This window comes from Benincasa hispida, chromosome 9 (genome assembly GCF_009727055.1).
Source record: "Benincasa hispida cultivar B227 chromosome 9, ASM972705v1, whole genome shotgun sequence".
In the NCBI taxonomy this organism is placed as follows: domain Eukaryota; kingdom Viridiplantae; phylum Streptophyta; class Magnoliopsida; order Cucurbitales; family Cucurbitaceae; genus Benincasa; species Benincasa hispida.
In genome coordinates, this window is record NC_052357.1 from 10,087,054 (window position 1) to 10,110,053 (window position 23,000).

The 23,000-nt window shown below is 34.0% G+C and overlaps 1 protein-coding gene across 2 annotated transcripts; it reads right to left on the reverse strand.

The window, feature by feature from the left end:
* Nucleotides 1-592: 592 nt before the first annotated feature.
* Nucleotides 593-5,651, reverse strand: LOC120085532 (nuclear poly(A) polymerase 4-like). 2 transcript variants are annotated; one of them, XM_039041551.1, is made up of 12 exons: nucleotides 4,979-5,651; nucleotides 4,796-4,873; nucleotides 4,277-4,384; nucleotides 3,448-3,510; nucleotides 3,219-3,380; nucleotides 2,933-3,046; nucleotides 2,766-2,828; nucleotides 2,341-2,670; nucleotides 2,038-2,202; nucleotides 953-1,909; nucleotides 772-848; nucleotides 593-657 (listed from the first exon to the last, which is right to left on the reverse strand). In XM_039041551.1, exons 1-12 carry the CDS (start codon nucleotides 5,114-5,116, stop codon nucleotides 633-635), a joined length of 2,280 nt encoding a protein of 759 aa, XP_038897479.1. In that variant the 5' UTR covers nucleotides 5,117-5,651; the 3' UTR covers nucleotides 593-632. The 2 variants fall into 2 exon arrangements, with proteins under 2 accessions (XP_038897479.1, XP_038897480.1); XM_039041552.1 differs by lacking the exons at nucleotides 4,796-4,873; nucleotides 4,979-5,651 and having other exon boundaries at nucleotides 3,448-3,537; nucleotides 4,277-4,361.
* Nucleotides 5,652-23,000: the final 17,349 nt, after the last annotated feature.

A 23,000-nucleotide genomic window follows, 5' to 3' on the forward strand; every position in this document is an offset into this window, starting at 1 on the left:
ATTAACACAAATAGTTGGTAAATTACAATCAATGGTTGAGGAACACCAAGCCAAGTAGTAGTTTGTTCGTAAATCTAAGAACTTAATCCCATTTCAATCCCAATATTTCTTAAAGAGATAAAAAAAATATAAAAAAAATAAAGGCAGAAATACAAAACACTTCCCCTTCCCTCCTCGCAACAATTAACAAAAGGGTTGATGAATATATTACAGACGACTATGGAGGTGGGGATGATGATGAAGATGATGGGGTAGCACCCAACTCAGCAGCCAAAGCAGTGCATATTAGAGAGAATCCCAACAAGCCAAGGGAGCCTTTGAGGCTCACAAAGCTCTTGAAGAACGGTTTTTTTTGTTGAAGTCATTATAAGTGCAAGCAAGTATCATCAGTACACAAAGAACTTTTTACTTTGTGCATAATAAATTTTCTGATGGTGCATTTGTAGGTATAAAGAATGTGGGCACTTAAACAAAAAGAAAAAAGAATGACACGCCAAGGCCAGCAATTCAAATAACACTTACCCCGAATGGACAGGCTTCCTTTCTTTATTTCTATTTCTTCTTTGGCCAATACGGATTGTATTCATGACTGTATAGATCATCATATTATAATGCTCTTACTTTGCTTTCTCTCACGCGGTTGAGGCCATACTCAACCTGGTAAAAATATGAAAAACCACACAAAAAACCAGGAAGAGCAGTATAAAGACAAAACAAAATATAAGCAGAGCTCAGAAGTAGCATTGAATCTTTCTTTAAAAGGAAACATGCCTTATCACTGGGTTCTGGATAGTTGTAGACTTAACCCCACCTCCAGGATTTAATGCCATCCCAAGCACAGCATTTGGCTTCACATGTCAAACCAGAATAAAATGAAAACATGTAAGGTAATAGAGAGAAGGACCATAAATCAAAACCAAATATAACCAACAAAAGGAATGAAAGCCCACACCTCTGTCTCCATATGCATGCTATCTCCATTTACACAGCTATCATCCAACTGAAGTACAGAATCTGCCTCACATGAATCAACAACAGATGTTCCCGGATTGTTGCTTTCATCAGCACTTTCTTCTATACTCCCAGCATTGCCTTCACTAATACCTGCTGCTAATGCAAACCCAACATTCTCGCAGGAACTGCTTTCACTTGTTAAGGTAGTGATCACACTGGAATTAGACGCACATCTATGAGATTCAATTTCGGTAAGAGGAACTTTGTCTGGTTCAAATATCTCTGCAGTAGACCCCTTTTCACTCTCTACACTGCTAGATTCTTTCCTTGAAAAACCACTACCAATACTAGAGCCACCAAAAGTCAACTCTTCGTTGTCGCGAGTGATAGTCTGACACAGACTATTCTTCTCAATGATAGTTTTAGCTTCAATGTCAGCTTCCGGACGCTCAGAAGAAGCAGTATTTGAAAAAATGCTGATATTGGATGAAACTGAATCCTGCCTTTTAGGACTAATAGATTGCCGTTTTTGGGGAGAATCATCCTCCCCTTCAATTCGAGCAAGATCATTTTTTCTCTTAAGGTATCTTTCACTATTGCAACTCCTACCATTTTGTACATCTTGATTTGGTCCATCAGAGCATTGCAAAGCTGACAACCTTAAAGCACGAGATCGTCTATGACCTTCTGGGAAGACAAAAGGAGGGATCTGCCTTCTACGGACATGAGAAACAAAGATTTCCATTCCTGGTTTCCAGAACATGTAGGAACTCGTATAATGCTTGAATTCATCAACTGATGAACGTATATCAAACTGCTGGCCTTCTTGAACTATCTCTCCCTGCTTTCTCTGCAGACCCATGAAAAATGCACAATGGGCACATGGCTTGGATGTGTCAACATATTCATGTGGATAAGGATGGCACTGTAACTTCCCTTCAGTCTTCCTCTCAATCTGCAGATGATTACAAAAACCATGGACAAAGGAAAGATATCTCTATAACCAGAACTTTTAATTTAATTTCAAGTTGAGAAACAGTATATTATCATCACCATGATTCATTCAAATGTAAGAAAATTTACCAACAATGTCAAATGCCTAAGCCGAGATTCTACCCATCCTTTCCAAGAGCGTAGGTCATCCGCGTCAGCTGCTACTATATCAACTTGCAAATAATTCTTGTAGCTTTCAAAAAACAAATATGGCTCAAAAAGAGAACTCCACTGCGCTTTATTCAGCTCAATTTCCTAATTAAATTTCCACAAATAATTAAGTAATGAAATACTGTCATAAGGATAGAATAACAGAAGATGCCTCCTGTACTCTTAATCTCCTCTATTAAATATTAATCATGTAAAAATGTTCGTTGCATGCATAGGTAATACCTCACAAACTTTGTTACCAAACTGGAACTGTTCCATCATAACTCGGAGCGTACTTGTAGAAACATTGTAGCTAGAGTTCATGCATGGATATGCAGGTGTTATTATGGGCATATGATGAGTTCTATCACGAGGATTTTTACGAGGATCCCATATAGAACACCCAAGATCATCCTCCTCAATTGCACACAACATAACAGGGTTTGGCCAACGCCAAAGGGTATAAACTCTAAAAAATCGAGACAACAGCATACTGGGTACTGCATTTGGATAAAGCTGACAAACTCGTGCTACAAGAAGTGCCCAGTTTACGCCACCAAGAAACCCAGTCACCTGTTCATGCATGTGAGTAGAGGATTACAAGAGGAAACAAATGTATCATATCAACTAATCAGCCATATACGCATGGTATTAAAAGGCAAACTCACATTTGAATAAACACCACGCCTTTTAGCCCAAAACTTCAAGCATCTAAGTGCTGTTCGAAAATTCTACAAACAAATGACAAAACAAAAGGAGATTACAGTTTCTTGACAGGAATGTTTGGGTGCAAGAATTTCACAAAAAGAAATCTGTGAAATAGAAAGTCGCCCACCTCAATATTTGGAACAAGTTTTAAAATTTGATCAGCAACCCGACAACCATTAAGACTCCGAACAGTAGGCTCATCAACATTATATAGCACAGACACGTCAGAGATATCCAAATCCTGAAAGCAAACATTAATGACAAAAACCAAAAAAAAAACACAATCTTTACAGCCATACCATGAGGAAGTTCAAATGAACATGATGCTAAAACAAAGAATCCATTATGTTCAAGCAATGCAATTAGGCAATGTTAAGCCACATGATAATGAACAAGAATCAACTGTCACTTACTTCAGGCACAACCAAGCAAGATATACTAGCATAAAGTAGGTCAATGGATATTCCATCGAACTTGAATTTCATCACTGGGACATGAGCATCTGGAACTGGCTGCAACTCAGACACTTCCTCCATTTCTTCCAAAATATTATGCAATATATAAAAGAAATCTTCCTGGAAAAAAAAAAAGGATTAGGTCCAAAATAATAAAACATCTCGAAGCATGAGAACAAAAGCTCACCTCCCTGTTCACATAAGATGGCCCAACACATAGCGTGTCTATGTCAGCTCCAGGTCCATGCACCTACAACATTACAAACTCATGCAACAGCTGATTGACAAGTACGAAACAAATCCAAGAATAAATAAATACATAAATAAAGCCACATAAGGCATGTAAGACATTGAAAACAAAAAAGGAAAGGAAAGGAAAGGAAAGGAAAACATTTCATATTTTCAATATTAAGGCGGAGTTATTGAAGCTTTGGGCTGAGGACAATTGACAAAGTTCACAAAAACCTTCACAGCTGCTATTCAATAATAGCAATACTTGGGTGCATCCCACTCACACACACACATAAAAAAATGAAATAAAATATTTTTTTAAAAAATAAGATGAATTTATCAAGTGGCAAATTATGATTGGAAGATTTGGTAGAATGCACAAAGATAGGTGTTGTCCAGGATGCACCTAAGTATTTTTCATTCAGTAATTGCTTAGAAGATGTGATTCCTATGACCATATAGCTTAACTTAACTACTGAACGCATAAATCACATAACATCCACAAGTGTAATGAAAGAAGCACGGACTATTCCTTAGAACAATAGTCCTCAATGACACAGTTGTACTACCTATAAATCATAAAACATCTACGAGCGTACGGAGGGAGGAAAAGAAGAAGAAGAAGAAGAAGAAGAAGAAGAAGAATCACCAGACCATTTCATAGAACTCAAGGACACAATCGTACGACCTATAGAACACATCTAGTTCAAGTAAGGTCATCAAAAAGTACCAGACTGTTTGTATACATCATGGGGAAGAAATACCATAGCATTAACCATGCTTACCCCTAGACGATAGGAACCAAAGGTGAAAAGCACAGCATTTGCATCCTCCACCATTTGATCTGTATAACCTTTAATGCGGGTAAGTTGTTTCACCCAGTCTTTCACAATCTAAAGAAGGGAAATAGAAAAACCCACGAGTTAGGAAGATAGAATACAAAGTTAAAGAAGCAAAGTAATAAAATATCGACCACTCAGCAATTTGCAACTCACAAATTGAAAACTTTACAACCGTAGGAATTCTAATTTTCAGAATCATCACATGAGCACCATATTCTTAGGAAAATAATCATCTGATAAGCTAATATATTATCCATCATACATCATCATCTGTATGTAACATGGCGCCAAACATATCCAACATTATAGACATAAGCATCGAACTTCTGTACCTAATAGTGGTTGTGCAATACCTTTTCTTCCTCTTACTAAGTTCCATCCCTAATTGCCACTCTAGTAACTCGCCATTGATAAAAAGGAAAAGAAACTAAAGATTGTGTTCGACAGAACATAGTTCATCACCTGTCCTATACGGGAAAGAACCTCTTCTCTCTTGGCAGATTCCTCTTTGCTTTCGTACAAGCCAGCATCAACCAGAAACTATTACACAACAAACCAAAAAAATAAAAACAAAAACAAAAACAACATCAACCAACCTAATTCGAATCATGCACTAAAAGAGAACCACAATTTATCAATTAAAACCTTTTCTAGCTCCTTGTTTCTTTGCACATCAGTGTCACAAGGCCCCGCCATCGATATCGGCTTCGTCACACCATAGCACTTCGGCACCGCTTGATTAGCAGGTAACGGTGAATTACCCAGCCCCTCTGCGCTCCCCATCACGTTTCGCAAAGAGAAAAGAAGTTTCCTCCCAAAAGCCTAAAATTTGAGAATAAGAATCTAGAATTCTCGATGCCCTAAACCGAAAATTGACGAGGAAAACATCCCTCAACCAGAACGAAACCGAATCGAAATCCCAACCCACGAAATATCAGACCCAGATGAAATAACAGCGACGGAAATCAAACGAGAAGAAATCGACACAGAGACCTAATAGATTCAAGCCCTAAACGGGTTTTTTCGAAGTTGAAAATCTCCCAAAAAGTGCAGATCGCGAATGGAAACTCAGAAGAAAGTACCCGAATATGAAATTTTGGTCAAACGAAAATTTAAAAAAAAAAAAAACAAAAACCCAATTGGATTTAGGAATACGAAAGGAGATTGCAGATGGAGGGACGGAGAGAGAAAGCCGAGGGAAAATCGTCGGTTAGGAATTCAAGATCGGTGCTGCCGTGTGGGTAAGAGCAGCGGCGGAAACTTGATAAATTCTATTTTCGTTTTCTTCTTTTTATTTATCTTTTTCTCCCTTTTCCCCCCTTTTTTTTCTCCTTATTATTCTTTTAATCAATATCGGAAGAAATAAATAATTAAAAGAAAAAAAATCTTATCTTATCCGTTGTTATCGAAATATGGCGCGTTAGATATTTATATTTAGGGTAAAGTGTGGTTTTAATTTCTTTAGTAATGTTATTTCCAAAAAAACAAAAAGAAATTCTATGAGAAATTGAATGAAAGTACATGTTAATTATTTTGATTACATAAGCTTAGCTTTAGTATCTTCAAGAAAAAATATTAAAAAAAAAAGAGAGAGAGATAATGATAGCTTTAGCAAATATAATTTTTGTTCAATACATTAGATTTACTTTATTTCAATCAATTAACTTTTTTAAAAATGTAAAACTTGTATCTGAAATTCAATTTGGAAAATGTTTTCATATTATGTCTTATTTTAAATTCTAAAATAGAATAAAATTTTCAATATAAGGGTCATAGTTTTTTCCCTCTTTTTTTTTTTTTTTTTTTTTTTTTAAAAACAAGAAACAAAATTTAGTTGATGGATGAAAACAAGTTTAACCTTTAAATCAAATTTTAAAGTACAACAATAACATAATTGCATGTTAGGTTAATGAAATATCGTTCCTTTTTTTTTTTTTTATTGATTGTTGATTTATTTAATTAAGAATTTAAAATATTGGTTTTCAATTAACATGAGCGGTTTAAATATCTCTAGTAAAAATTCACGATTGTAAAATAAATAAATAATTGGACAGATGAAATATTTCTTAGGATGGAAGATTTATCTCCACTCCCAAATTTTTTAACCTAAAAAATGAAAAGAACAACTTAGTAAAATACATGTGATTAGATTTTGGTTAAATAATGCGTGAAAACCTAAAATCAGAATAGGATTTCAACTCGTTTAAATGTGAAATTAAGATTGAAATATTATTTAAACTTATTTCAAATTAACTCTGTGATTCAAAAATTTTATTTTCATTATCTAACTATGCATAAAAAATATATTTATTAATTTATAACATATCAATTTGATGTGATATTAGAAAAACTTTTATTTCAAGATTGATACTAAAATAATAAAAAAGTGACACTATAAAGTTTTGGGTAAACATCAATGTGTACTCCTAAATTGTGGAGGCTGTATTGATTAGAACCTGATAACTAGAAATACAAGTTATTTTATCTCTCTCCTCTAAAAGAATTAGAAAAAAAAAACTCTGAAAGTGCGACGTTTTTGTTAAAGAATTTATAAAGTAATCACAATATGTGATCTTACATCTTCAACGCCTGATTTATTTGAATTTTGAGCTAATGTCGCTATTTTAATGCAGACAAGAACTATCAGAAACAAGCGCATGATCGCATAACTAGTTAAGTCGATAACTTTAGGCGATGAAGCATGATATGACATGGGCGCTGGAAGTCAAATCTCAGATTGAGTTGGTGACTGAGAAAAAAACCCTGTCAAGAATCCTTCTCGTTCAACCATAAACACACCTTAATGAGAGCTTGGGTCTCTTGTAGAAGAAGAGAAGCTTCATTGTTCGATATTTGAGTGAAGCAGTCAGCATTAGAGTCAGAGGAAGCAAGACATTGCACATCACGACTTGATTCTCTATCCATTTCTTTATCTTACAGTGTATATGTGTTGTATCGTTAACATCGAAAAGTTCAAAGCATGCAATATAAATACATATTTATTCCATCCTTTGTTAATTTATCCATCATTATCATCAGTAGCTAAATTATTTTATGGGTTTATAAGCATATAACCAGCATGAACTAAGCAACAAAACGATTGTGCGATCACTTGTTTTATGCATGCATATTTGCGTCACTTGAATGAATCAAAAGATTATTCTAAGTAAATTGAATTTTGGTTTGAAAAAACTCAGATTTAGAACTCATAAAACAAGAGGAGATGCTTCTTAAAAATAAGTACACCTTTTACATATTGCACTAATCGCATGCATCCTAGAGATAAGGTGGTGTGGCTAGATACACTGAAAAGTGTTGGTCGTAATATCAAGTGCATTACTTGAATGCATGACTCTATAGTTGCTTAGGAAGTATTAGTGAAAATTCTTCTCAACCCTATCATCGCATACCAATATCCAACAATCACTACTCACATTGTTTCACTTAAAGCACAACCCACATCGCATATAGTTTAGAGTTAGAATAATACCAAAAATCAACTAGTTGTGTGAATATTTCATTTGCATTCATTTGCATTAGGATCAGAGTATTAGTTCATCGCATACTTGTAAACAATCCCTGAGTTCGACCCTAGACTTACCAGAACCCTGGTTGGACTTACACTTGGGTTCTACCAGGAAAAAAAAAACGTTATAACCTCATAATCATTATTCTTCTCATCGCATGGTACGAACGCATCAAAACCCTGAATAATGATCTTATCAATTTAAATCTTCTTGGTAGAAAATCTGAAAAACATGAATTTTAATACGAGAGATTCAATTAAAACATAGTTATATTTTATGTGCTTCAGATATGTGTTTGATATCAAATTAAAAAAAATTAAATAATTGTTTAAAATATGATTGGTATTATATTTATAAATCATAAAATTTGTTGTGGTTACCTGCTAAATATTAGTTGACAACAAAATGTTATTAATTTATTTATGAACATGTTTTAGCTTCATTTTTTATATAATTATTATTTTGTAATATTCTGAATGGTAATCTTGAGAAAACCATCTACATGGCTCTACTAGAGGGGTTCATTGTTCCAGATCAAAAGAGTTTGCAAGCTTAATAGGTCTATTTATAGGCTGAAACAAACGTCTAAATCGTGGAACATTAGATTTGACAGTGCGATCAAACCGTTTGGCTTTGATGAGCCTTGTGGTTATAAGAAAATCATCAACAGCTTGTAGCTTTCCTGGTATTGTATATGGATGATATCCTACCCATTGAGAATGATGTAGGCTTTCTGATTGACATTAAAAAAAAAGGCTAGCCGCCCAATTCCAAATGAAAGATTTAGGAAAGATACAGTATGTTATAGGGATCCACATCATTCAAAATCGTAAGAGTAAGAGGTTGGCCTTATCTCAGGCATCGTACATTAATCAAATATTGATAAGGTACAGGATGCATAATTCCAAGAGGGGTTTATTACCCTTCAGGCATGGAATTATTTTGTCTAAGGATCAGTGTCCTAAGACGTCTTAAGAGGTTGAGGAGATGAGACAGATTCCTTATGCTTCGGCTGTTGGAAGCTTAATGTATGCAATGTTATGTACTAAACCTCACATTTGCTATGTTGTAAGGATTGTTAATCGTTATCAGTCCAATCTAGGATTAGATCATTGAACAACGATCAAAATGATTCTCAAGTATTTTTCGGAGAACGAAAGACTATATGCTCGTGGATGGAGAAAAGGATTTGATCCTTACAGGATACACAAACTCTGACTTTCAGACTGATGAAGATTCTCGAAAATTGACATCAGGATCAGTGTTCACTCTTAATGGAGGGGTTGTAGTTTGGCGAAGCAAAGTCGAATACGTAGCCACTTGTGAATTTGCTAAAGAGGTTGTTTGGCTTAGAAAGTTCCTTACAGATGTAAAAGTTGTTCCAAATATGTCTTTGTCGATCACACTTTATTGTGATAACAGCGGGGCTATGAAAAATTCTAAGGAACCTCGGAGTCATTGTAGAGGCAAGCATATAAAACAGAAATATCATTTAATCGGGGAGATTGTGTATCGTGATGATGTGATAGTTACGAAGATCGCATCAGAGCATAACGTTGTTGATACGTTTATAAATGCCCTCACGGCTAAAGTGTTCGAGGGTCATTTGAAGAGTCTGGGTCTACGGGACATGCGACATCTTGTTTAGGACAAGTGAGAGATGATACTGGGGTATAGAGTATGCCCTAATTTATTGTATATTGTACTGGTTTTTCATGTATTGTACATAAGTCTCCTGAGCATTAGAACAAGTGGGAGATTGTTGGGATTGATGTCATAATTCTCCCAGAGTCTCATAGTTTGTAAACAGTTTATACACATTGTTATTAATAAAATAAGAGTTATTTTATTTGCATTTACTCATATCCAATAAACAAAACTTTGTGGTTATTTTATGTAAACTTAAGCATGTATATGAGATATACAAGTAGATCAATAACCTAAAAGGTATGTAGTATAAGGATAAAGGAGGGATACCTTATTTTGGTGACACTACGGATATGACCCTTTTATAGATGTTTACAAGTGTTGTAAACTATTACAGATGATCTGATTTTGACCATATGTGGAGACATGCGAGTGAGGTGTCCTATACAAAGAGTTTGAATAAGACCAGACCACGAGATGATTAGTCTTTTTATATAACACCGTTGATAACTGAGACTTATATCTCATTAAAATAACCATAGGTGACATGACCTTAATCCTGAGTGTTTTTGGAACTCCTACCTATGAGGGCAATCATTTGATTAATATGGGTGAGAGTGGCCAGATTACTAACTCAACAAGCCTACCTTTTCAAGAATTTGTCTGATTGGGGAGCTGGGAACTTAGTTACACAAGAAGAAATTCATTCCTTTCTCGAAGTAGGGATAAATAGATAGATTGCTCACTTAAGGACTGATTCTGGTCTTAAACATAGTGACAACATCCTCTCTTTGGAAGAGATGACCCAGTCATAATAGGACTATGACTTATTATTCATTAAAGGAATCAATGGTACTTAAGAAGTCAGATATAATTACAGGGGTAAAATGGTAAATTGGCCCAACTGTATTTATGAACGATCTATGAAAGGTTATCGCACAGTTGATTGGTTGATATGGACAAAAAAATACATCTGTAGTGAGAAGGGTGCAGTTGTCGGCCTTTAATGAAGTGCCCAGCAGTTAACGAATGATGGATTCCATGACTAAAGAATTTAGTTAGTTATTCACGTACCGTTAGAGCTTCAAGCTACAAGTTTATAAGGTCGCCTTGGTAGCTCAATGGATTCAAGTTGAGAATCAAATTTTAGGTTTAGTTTGAAGTGTTCAAATTAACAAGAGGAAATTCAATTATATATGATATAACTAGTGTGATGTTTGAGATACATCATGTGGAGGAATTAATGTAAATATGATTTACATTAAGTACCATAAAATAGAAAAAGAACTATGGTTTGTATGTTTCGTGAGATGAAATATTAACACTATAGGTTATAAATATAATATGATAAGTTGGTTATCATATTTGTTTATGATAAATTAATTATGTGATGATTAATTTTTTTCTCTGATAACCAATTGAGTGGGAGGTTATTGGAAGTTTTATGGTAACTGTGCAATAAAAGAAAAATTGTTTTCCTAAATTAGAAGTTATTTCATTCGAAAAGTTCTCATGAATAAGCTATCAAGTGAAAGAGTTTCACCAAGCGATAGCATTGAGAGACTACACGATCAACTAAGTGATCGCTTACCTTTGAGTATACGATAGTTAATCAGCTGATCGTTGCACGATCGAGTGTCTAAGTCTATACGATAGGTTACCATTTACTAAACGATCGAGCACATCATTTATACGATAGACAATTTCATATCTCTCACTTGCTCGATCGTCTACTCGATTGTAGACCTTCAGTCTCTTCTTCAAGCCAATATCATACAGAGCCCACAACTTCTGGATTCTCACACCGAGAATACCAAGGTAACTATTATGGTGGTGTTCTCACTCAGTTCGTGAATCGAGTGGGACTCGATTGGGTTCGAGGAGTTGTTCGTTGTGTTCGTGGTCGCATTGTTCCGGTCGTTGCGTCCGAATGTTGCTGTTTTTGGACAATTGAAGATTGATTGAGGGATTCGTGAAGAATGGTTCTTCAAAGGTATGCATCTTTTATCCCTTGTATCGTTGTTTAGCATGCTGTAATTTCTATTGTTGCATGACCATTTAGTTTCCGTTCTAGACTGTAAATGATTGTGTTCACTTGAATGGAATTTGGAACGACCCCTTCCGCTGCTCATGGAAATCCTCGTGTTTGATTTCCTTCAATTGGTATCAGAGCCAGGTTGTTCTGATATTCCAAATACCATTTTTGTTTTGAAATTCTTTTACAGTCGTGGTGGCTTTTAAGTTTTCTGCATTGCGTTTAAGAGTTAAATGCGTTTGTGGATGTGCTGATGAATGTTTAAGGAATGGTTGTCTCTATTTAAAGCTTTCTTTAAGTTTACAAAGTGTTAATTTGTAAGGGCCCCTAAGTTTTTGGGCATAATTAACAAGCAATCAAGTATGTATTCAAAGTGTTTGGTATTTGTTGAGTCGTTCGTGATGAAGTTTCGAAGCATGGAGATGCAATTCTCATCGAAGAAGAAGACCAAAGGTTGGTCGTATTGTGTAGCCCAAGGTAACGATCGTTGAGATTTGGCTAAACTATCGTGTAGAAATGCTCTACACGATCGTATAGTATTTACTAAATGATCATGCTATATGATGGGGTAAAGAGTTTACTCTATCGCGTAGCGTTGGTTGCTCAATCGCATGGATATTGGAGGTAAACGATCATATAGAGTATTTGATGCTCATCGTTTAATATAAGGTACACACTAAACAATCGTGTAGTTCAGCATGTCTCATCGCATAGTCACTAACTACACGATCACGCGGTATACGATACTTATGCTTGCTCGACGATCGTTTAGACGATTATGCATCACTGCATCATTGTCGTTTACTTTATCGCTTAAGGCTTGCATTGCACGATGCGCGCTGCATGATCGCGTGCCTTCATGCTTCATCACATAGTCAAAGGTACACGATCATTGCTAAACGATCGTTTATGCTCATACAACGTTTCTAAACGATTGAGTAAAGAGTTTACTCTATCGTGTAGGCGACCACATGGATTTGGTACACGATCTAGGAGATGCATTTCTTCGTCCAGACGATTCAAGACCCGGTTCGCCTGTTTGAACCGGTGACTCATTGCTATTTGTAATAGTTAGCTTTGTTTTTTTGGAGGATTTGAGGCTAATTATCCCGGTTCATCAACTTTTACTTAATGTACATGAGACGTATGTTGTGATGGAACACGAGACATACGCAACGGAATAAGGATCTAATTACACTCTAATTGCCTCTAATTAAAAGAAAATTAGCATGCAAATATAGAAAAAAATAATAAACTAAAAAGAGATAGTGTACAACCTTTGTCACTCCTGAAAAATACTTTTTCTCGCTGAATTTTGATCCGAACTCTATTGGATCACCACTAGAGTTTTCCTGCTATTCTCTGGACTCAGAACTGGGTTGTGGGACCCATTGAATGAAAGATTGAAATGAAAGAATGGGAGGTTCAAGGTTAATGTGAGAAAAATGGAGTTTTTGGTGAGAACTTGGAAAAAAAATCAGCAAGAAGAAGAATAAGTTATTTTAAAAAAACTTCCTTTTATAAAATAAGTACATGCATCAAATGCATGTAAAAGCTCACCAAAAATCAACACAAAACACTACACCAAAGTGGGCTATGTATCATTCTATAATGTTTACACATAGTCCACTTAAGTTAGTGAGATTATCCAACAAAAATGTCGGATAATTCTACTAATTCTAGTCAAGGGCAAAAAGGTCTTTTTCCATTTGGTCAAAGTCAAACTTTGACTTTTCCCTAGCGAAAAAGTCAATCATTTGACTTTTACAGTTTTGACCCTCTTGACTAATTTTGACCTCCTAAACATGAATCTGCATTCATATTTTCGAAATTCAAGTCACATTTGAATATAGAGCGCCATACAAAAAACCAATTTGAACAAGTATAGCGATATCGTATATACTTGTCGGTTTTAATCCCTTTTCCTAATTTGAACAATTCGAATTAATCCAACATATTGTTCTAAGTTTAATCCATATGAGCTAGCAGGGGGACCTACTGGACCTACAGATCATGGCTCCAACAATCCGAGATTAACTGGTAAAACTCTTTAACCTAATTAATCAACATTTGTTAATTAACGGGTCATTCCACTAAAGTTCCGTAGTTGCACTCCTCTCACCGTAGATATATTTATGTCAATCTGATATAACCATAACCAGTAAGTCAATCTTTCACAGGTTGTTCGTGGTCTTGGCTGGGTCAAAATACCATTTTACCTCCGAGAACACTTCTTGTTCCTTCAGTTCCACTAAACCTCTAAAGAACAATTGATTTGTGGTCCAACCAATAAATCGAGTCCCTCTCAGCCTAGAGAGAGGGTGGGGCCTCTTGTTCTAATTCCGAAGTCAGCACTTAAGGGAACAACCTATCTACTACCCCTAGAAATGGGTAGGAGTGAAGTTCGTCTTGCACCCTATGTCCCTAGCTATTTACTCGGTCTTACCCTTGAAATGGGAGGCTTATTGAGCAAGCGTTGTTGAGCTGCTCTCACCCATGCAAATCTAAGAATAATCCCAAATAAACAAGAGTTCATAGTTAGCTCAGGATTGAGATCGAGTTATCTAGGTCATCAAATTTGAATTAGTCAGTTTTATACAGTAAACGATGTTATAAAGCAAAAGTGACTAAGTCGTGGTCATTCTTATACAAACTCATTGCATAGGATGCCCTACTCACATTCTCTATATGTAGGATCACATCGTTTGTACTAACTACAAAATGGGCCGCATCCATAGTGTCCCCAGAACAAGGCGCCCAATCGTATCCCTATACTATAGACCATTTTAGGCTATATACTCGAACTTGATCCATGTTTTATGTCATCACATAAAGTTCAAGTCTATAGCCTCAGGACCTTAGTTTATTGGATTCAAGATTACAATTTCAATAACAATTTTATCAAAAAAACCAAAACAGAATATGTTGATCAATTTACAAACTACGAGTTTTAGGACATAAAATCCGACATGTTGTTTATATGTCATAGTGAATGACAGATAGATTTAAAACCCACCTTAGGTTGTGCTTTTTGTTCATGCATCATATATTATAAGTGTGATAATATAGTTATTGCCATGATGAAATTACAAGAAAGCATGCACATGCATCATTAAATATAAAAGTTATATTTATGCATGCCTTAAGCATATTCATGCATCATCTTTATATGATAAGAGTTATAGTATAAGGGTGTATGGAAGCATGTATGCTTGGTTTGTTACTTTGTTATATAAGTGTTATATAAAAGTAACAATTAATGAACAATTCGTGAATCATGACACTTAGGCTAATTTATAAGAGTTATGAATGTCTTGTATGTGTAGCTTCGCATTGTGGATGGTCTTGGTTGTTTTCGTTTATAAGCGTTACAATGGAAATTAGTACTAAAATCAATAAGAAAGAGTTGCATGCGAACTTAGGTGAACTCATGTTTTAAAAGGGTTTTAAAACTGGATTGAGATAGATCTAAGTTTAAGGTTCTAATGAGATTAGATACCTAAGTTTAATCTTTTAATCAGTTTAATATGATTAAATTGATTTCCATAAAAGATTAAATTTGTATTAAATCTATCTATAAAAGATCTTTTGTCTAAGGTGGGTTCTGTCTAGGCTGGGGTACTTAGGTTGACGGAAACGGAACACCACTACCTGGAAAGGTAAATTAAATAGATTTGCTACAAGCATGCGACAGTTGATCAAATACTTCGTTAAAGAGTTTAATGAATGATGATCAAAAGTTGTTCAAACTTTTCAAAGTAAGGGTTACTTTTGGGCAAGCCTAAAAAGTCACTTAGTTAAAATTCTTAGCCATGATTTTTCTAAGTAAACTAAACCCTAGGTTATAAAATACTCGGTGGGAGGAAGAGATATATATGATATGTTAATGATTCCACTCATGTTTCTCTCTGAATATTCACGCCGTGAGATTCTTGATTGGCCTCGTGGTGTCCTAGGAGCATCCCCCTTCGGATGGTGTTTGCATGAGTCAATATCAAGGTGGATGGTGAGAGTATTTATAGTAAGTGGGTGAAGGATGTGTGCCAACATGTTGTACAAGATTTAAAATAAGTGACGACATAATCCCGAGGATTCAATATGAGAGTTGGAAGAAATACTTAAGACTTAGCATCACGATGGATGCAAACCCTCAAATGGTGATGTTGTACAAGTTAACCTCTGGGGTGTATCGAAGATCATTTGGTATATCATGATAAAATTCAAATTGCCGACTAAATCGATAGGGACTGTAGGGTTCAATGATTAACCTATCTCCACAGTAAGAAGATATGTGGCATGACCAAAGGCTCGAAAAGAATGAGAAGCAGGAAAACTTCGAGGTGTTCTCATTTTCCATGTACTAGTTTTGATCCGCATGCTGAAGATTTACGTGTCAGGCTATGGATTCACCATTGTTAATCAATTCACGAGTTTTGTATTTATCTAAATATATGGATCTGTCTTTGCCAGAAAAATCAACCATTTTGGGCCCTCGAACTTCTGCTGGTACTTTATATTAAGTACCGAAATAGTGGGCCAACCAACTAAAAACATAATGCATTGGAAAATAAACATTCATACGGCCTACTAGAGAAGTGGCCTTTGAGACTTTACCCAACCCATGATAATAATTAGTCAAAACAGGGACTGTTGTGCTAAAAGTGATTCCTTCAACCATTAAAGAGGTTGCTCTAAAAATGCCAGGTCGAACGTGGTTGGAATTCCCTCGAGGAAACACAAAGGCATAGAGCCAACAGGACAGGAAGGCCGCCAAATACGTTTGATCCCACCATTCCTCTCTAATGTGGAGCTCACGAAATAAGTTTTCCTCTTATTCTGTCCAATTACGATATTTAATTCTTGCGCCATCTAGGTTATAGGTCAAACTGGAATGAGAAGTTTTCTTCTGCTTTCAACGGGGTGGCTTTTCGTATTTCTGGTTACCCTTAAACCAAAAGGAAATTTAAGAGCTGATTAAAATATGAGAATGATTTGATCAAGCAACAATTAACACATAATAAGCATGAAAAATATATTCACTGTTGGGTTATATGTCCTAAACTTGCAGTTTATAAACTTTAAACATATTTCTATTTACAATAAAGATGTTATTGAGACTATTTCATTAAGTCATTACTGAATATATAAATTGCATTCATAGATTCATAAATCCGATAAACTAATGAATGCTTGGCTATAACATGAATACTTAAACTTTATGTAGAGACATAAAAATGGATCAAGTTTTAGTATATAGCCAAAACGGTCTATAAGTATATGAATACGGTTGGGTACTTTATCTTGAGGATACTATGGATGCAACCCACTTTGTATATTGATACAAACGATGTGATCCCAAAGTCGTTCATGTGAGTGAGGGCATCATATTCAAAAAATGTTTGGACCACAAAATAGTCATTTTTCTTTATAACGACCATTTACTGTTAAAGCTGACTATTTCAATTCGATGACCTAAGGTAACTCAATCTTAATCCTAAGCTAACTATGAACTCCCGTCTATTCAAGATTATCATTTAATCTACATCAGTGAGAGTGGCTCAATATCACCGTTCAATAAGCCTCCCATTTTAAGGGTAAAATTAGATAGATAGCTGGGGACATAGTTCTGCAAGACGAAACTGACTCCTACTTGTTTTAGGGTTAGCGATAGGTTTTTCCCTTAAGTACTGACTCCTGGTATTGGACAAAAGTGACTCCACCCTCTCTATGATTGAGAGGGAGTTAGTTTAATGGTAAGACCATAAACCAATTGTTCATTAGAGGATAATGGAGACTTAAGAAGCAAGATGTATTATAGGGATAAAACGATAATTTTGACATAATTGTAAATACAAACAACTTGTGAAGGATCGAACAAACAACTTGTGAAAGATCGACTTACTTATTATGATTAGAACATAAATATATCTACAGTGAGGAGAGTGCAACTACTGAGCTATAGTGAAGTGTCTCTGTAGTTAACGAACATTGATTAATTTGGTTTAAAAAGTTTAACCAATTAATCTCAAGTCGTTGGAGTTCATGATTTGCAGGTCCATTAGGTCCCTCTACTATTAGAATAGTGTGTTGAGAAAATTTGAAATATTCAAATTCAAGTTAGGGTTTGGAGTGTTATATTCAATATAATTAATGTTTAATTAACGAATTAAGCAATTTTAGAGAGTTGAAAATATTTAAATTTGATTTAAATATTAATTACACAAATAAGGATTCATGTTTGGATTATGTATTTTATTAATTTAATATTTGATATTAAAATTATTAAAATTAATTAAATTACTTATCCATTTAAAAGTAATTTTATAATAAATTGAATTTATGAAATTCAAAATTATTTATTTAAAAGTAATTTTATAATAAATAGAATTTATGAAATTCAAAATTATGGACTTAATTTTTGATAAGTTAATTTAATTTAGATTAAATTAATTTAATTATGATAAATAAGCAAATTTCATTTTTTTTTTTAGTTTAAATCAGTTTTAAATTAAAAAAATGATTTTGAAAGAGAAATGGGGTAAACCCACTAAAATGTACACCTAATTATACTTCTAAAGTGGAATTTTACGTGTTTTCCTATTGTGTAATTTGATTTGCATGTTTTTATATATAAATAGTTATGTTTATGTTTAATTATTTTAAAAGAGGCCATGCAGATCAAATAAGAAGAGGAATCTCAGTGAAGTTTTCTGTTATTTTTTTTTCTTCAAAAAAGGATTCATCAAGGTTGAGTCTTGAAATCACATTTCTGTTTTTCTCATAAACATGCATGTTAATTTACTAAAATTGATGTAGTTAAAGTGTTTAGGATCCCAATAATTTCCGTTTGTTGAATGTCAACTCTATCATCTACAACTCTGTGGGAGGTGTCCACCTCCTTGTGTTGATCTGGTCAACAGACATCCCAAGGTCCAGAGGTTCCAAAGGGAGATAGATGGTTCTCCACTTTGGGTGTGAATGTTGATAGTTGTTGGACATCAAACTTTGCTGAAGGCACGAATCATGTCATTGTTAGGATCGTAAGTGTAGAGGGAGACCAATATAGATGAAAAATTCCAGCCACTCCCAATAAACGAGAATGGAGGCAAATTCTCTAAGAATGGTTAACATAGATCCCAGACCATCTATTATGCGACACCTCAATGTTAACCCAGGATTCAAATTGGGCCCTTAATTGTGTATCAAAGACCTTAAAAACCACACTTTAAAAGTCGAGATTGAGCCTAAGAATCTTCCTACATAATCGGACCATCTGCTTGTGATATTACATTGACAGAGGTTCCTCTATTAAAAGAGTGACTCTGCTTCTTGCATTTTGATTATTATTTCCCAAAATAATTAAATGCTTCTTGAAGTGATCAATATTTTCTCTAAAATGCACCATGATTCTGAAAAAAAAAAATAAGAAAAGAAAAAAAGAGTTTAATTAATCTCATGTTAAAAAGGGGAGGGGCAAGTGAGATGGAGATAATCAAAAAGAGAAAAAAATAGAAATGTTGGCAAGTGGAGTTGCAACAACTTCACAACAAAGGATCAACTAGTGTGAAAATATGGGAGCAAGTTAGTAAAAATATTCCTAAAAAAAAAATTGGAGGCAAAAAAATGGTAATTCCAAATGATAAAGAAAAAGAGGAAATTTTAAAATATATACATATAGAGAAAAAAATGTAGCTGAAACTAGGGAAAAAAATAAGAAGAAAATAAAAAATAAGAAACATGGAAAAAAAAAAAAAAAAAGAGAGAGAGAGAGAGAGAAAAAGGAAAAAGAAAAGAGAAAAAAAATTAAAAAAAAACCTAGCAGTTTGGCCGCCGCCACCACCTCCCACCTCTTTTCTCACGCTCTCGGCTCTTCTCTCTCTGCTTTGCTCCGCCGCCGCTAGTCTTCATCAGGTCCGTCAGTCTCTCGCCACCGTCGTCGGTCAACAGACCTTTCGATGACCACAGACCCCGGCGACCTGCCGCTATGCACCGCACCCATGCATTTGTATAGCTCCCCTAAAAAAAAAAAACGAAAAAGGGAAAAAAAAATTCAATCGAGATTCAAAATGGAAATTACCTTGGCGTGAGTGGAGTTTAAAACATTGGGTTGAGCCCATTGGTAGAAAGATTTTAAGTCCTAATTGATTCAAATCTTCAAGCGAAATCTTATAAGATAAGGAAATTGTTTTAGAAATTAAATTTAGATTTCAATTCGTTTATCTTTGCTTTAATAAAAATAGATTTAGATTTAAATTTGATTATCTTTGCTTGAATTTGTATAGATTAACCTTCAATCAAATAATTCGACAATCCAAATTAAGGGTGTTCAAAAGGATTGGATTGAATTAGTTTTAATTTTGGGGTGGGTTGAATTTTTTTTTATGTCTTTTTCTAGTTGGATTGGTTCAGGTTGCTTTTTAAAAATTCGAGTTGACTCAATTCAACAACCCAATCAACCCAAATTTTTGGGTTGGTCCAAATAATCCCCCGACCCAAATACACCCTTAATCCAAATTTTCCTAAAATTTGAAAAAATTTGGGTATATTCCAAATTTTATCCAAGTTCAATTTATTTTAAATTTTTTTCTTCAAATCAAATAGGGGATAAAACCTAAAATCTATCTCAAATAAAAAATTTGGTCATATTCTAAAATTTAGCCTAAGTTCAAATTATCCAAATTTGAGTTTTTATCCTCAAGTTAAATTAAATTTTGATAATGCCCCAAGATTACCATAAATTAAAATTTGGCCATATTTCAAATTTTATTTCAAATTCCAGTCAAACTTATGTACTTAATACATAGCGTGACTGACACATCAGAAGGAGTTTAAATAAAAAACATACAACTTGACTTTTGATACAAATTTTATCTTTTTCGAAATTCACCCACTCATACACGTGCATAAATATCGAAAAGAGACATTTATTGAAAGAAATTTTGTACCGAATCACAAATTGCCATGTAACAAATCATCAAATTTGGGATCAAAGGTTGACATGTGTCCCAATTTGAAATTAAAGACATAAATTGACAAATTGTGATGATGCCACATGTTTTCATCATGGTCATTGGATTAAATGAAACTAATGTGACCAAATTTGATATTACAATTTGGGCTAAGATCCAATCGAGCTAAAAAAAATAGGCCTAATTTGGCATTAGGCCCAAATCCAATTAAATCGACCCAAGGGCCAAGTCCATGGACCTAAGTCCACAAGAGTTCTCTTCATTTGTGAGCAATCTATATTCTAGAGAGTTTAGAGAAAATTATTTACCTTTGGATGACTCTAGAAGACTAATCACTTATTGAAGCTAAGTTCTAAAGATAAAAAAATTCTTCAAAGACTTCAATCTTAAGATCAAGCACTAGAGATTAAATTATATCACATCAAATCAACACAAACACAAGTTTAACTCTACGAAACAAATTTCTCCGAAAATCTCGTGCGAATAACCCCTAAAATATGTCAAATAGTTTTAAAATTTTTAATTATATATTGTTTTTTATGAACAAGAGTGTTAAAGGGATTGCATATATATATATATATATATAAAGGTGTTCAAGGGATGAATGCTTTTCCATTTATGTCACTGATCCCAAACAACAATTTTCATGAGTTTCTTGTATAAAAGTTTATGGAAAAATTTTGGTTGCAACCTTTTAAAAATATAGAGATGGTATTTAAACTAAAATTGAAACCAATCAAAATTAAACTCAAGTTATATAATCTAAATTAAGCATTTAAACTATTCAATATATCACATTCTCAGGACAATTGTAATAACAATTGACACAATTCTTTTAAACTACAAAAAACACATTTTTTAAAACTACTTTTTTGACATATATAATTTGATTTGTATTTTTAAAGAATTACTAACAAGAAAATTGCAAAACAGTTTTTTTCTTTTCCTTGTTTGGACACACTCATTTTCAAAAAATGAGCTGCAACAATGAGTATTTGAATTATATTTTAGCAAAAGAATCCATCTTCACTTTATCAACAAAAATAATAATAACTATAATAATAATAACAATAATTATGATGATAATAACAACCATGGTCACATAAATCAATTGGTCAAAGAGGGGAGGATTGTGGCAGCTCATTCTTTTTTGAACAAGATGGGCTACAGTCCTCTTCTTTCGGTTTTTTCCAGAACCAGTCGGGGAATATAGTAAAGGCCCAACCCACTGAAAAATTTAGAACATCTGTCCCTTTGAGAGTGCTGTCTCATTTACCCTCCGTTTGAATTCAAAGAAGTTAAAAAGCAATTATTTTAAATCCTATGATTTGAAATTTGAAAAATGATTTTAAATTAATTACTTCGTTTGGAATGGATCTGAAATGAATATATTTAATTTGGATGGTAACAAAAAAAAGAAAAGAAAGTGAGGAATTTACTAATATAGGTTTTGTTTTTTTATCTATGATGTATTAATTGAAAATTAGAATATGACAAGATCCAATTATACTTCTAAATCCTATGAAGTCTTGCCAAATTCGACCATTTTAGTAAAAAAAAATAAAAAGTTTTTAAAGTAAAAACAAGATTTGAAATAACTCCGGATTTTAAAATTATTCACTTTCTTATAATAACAAACAACAAAATTCATTTGAAATCCATTATAATAAATCCCTCAAAATCATGAAGTTCTAAACAAGTCATTCCATTAGGGATGGACTTCCTTTATTTGGCATGAATTTGACCTCAATACATTTCCTGTTTCGTCAATTGGTGAATGAATGTCATGCCTCTTGTCATTCATCTCCTACTGGCATGGGTTTGGTTGTTATAATTCAAGATGTTAGTTGCTTTTTTGTGCTGACCGTTACCAAATTTCTGCTAGTTTTATGGACGTTCTTTTTGTCGAAGTTCGCGTGTTGCTATTTGGTCTACATGAAGTTTAGAGGTATGTGTTGGGAAATATCTCTCATTTCTACCACAGGAATAAACAAAAAAATAACAGAGAAATTAAAGAAATCAAGAAAACTAGAAACACAAGAATTTAGGTGGAAAACTCTTAACTCAGAGAAAAACTACGACCCACTAGAAAGAAATTCACTATGTGAAAAATTATTATAATCACATGAAACAATTCTCTCCCAAATCCCAATTATAAGAGTACTCTCTCAAAGTTTTTTATTATTCACACCATTTTTCCACTCTAAACTAGAGAATACATCAAAAGAATTTAACTAGAGCTTGCACACCTAAGCTTAAAGTGTTTCTAATTGGGACGACTGAGAACTAAAGGTATGGACTCCTTTTATAAGTTTGGAATCCATGACTTTCTTAAATCTTTTTTATGTAGGACACGTCCATGATTTTTTTAAGCCTTTTCAATGTAGGACAAACTCAAGACTTTTCTTTTTTATTTTTTTTTATTATGTAGGACAACTATACATCTAATATTTTATCAAAAATCCGACAGTATGATCTCTTAAATATTT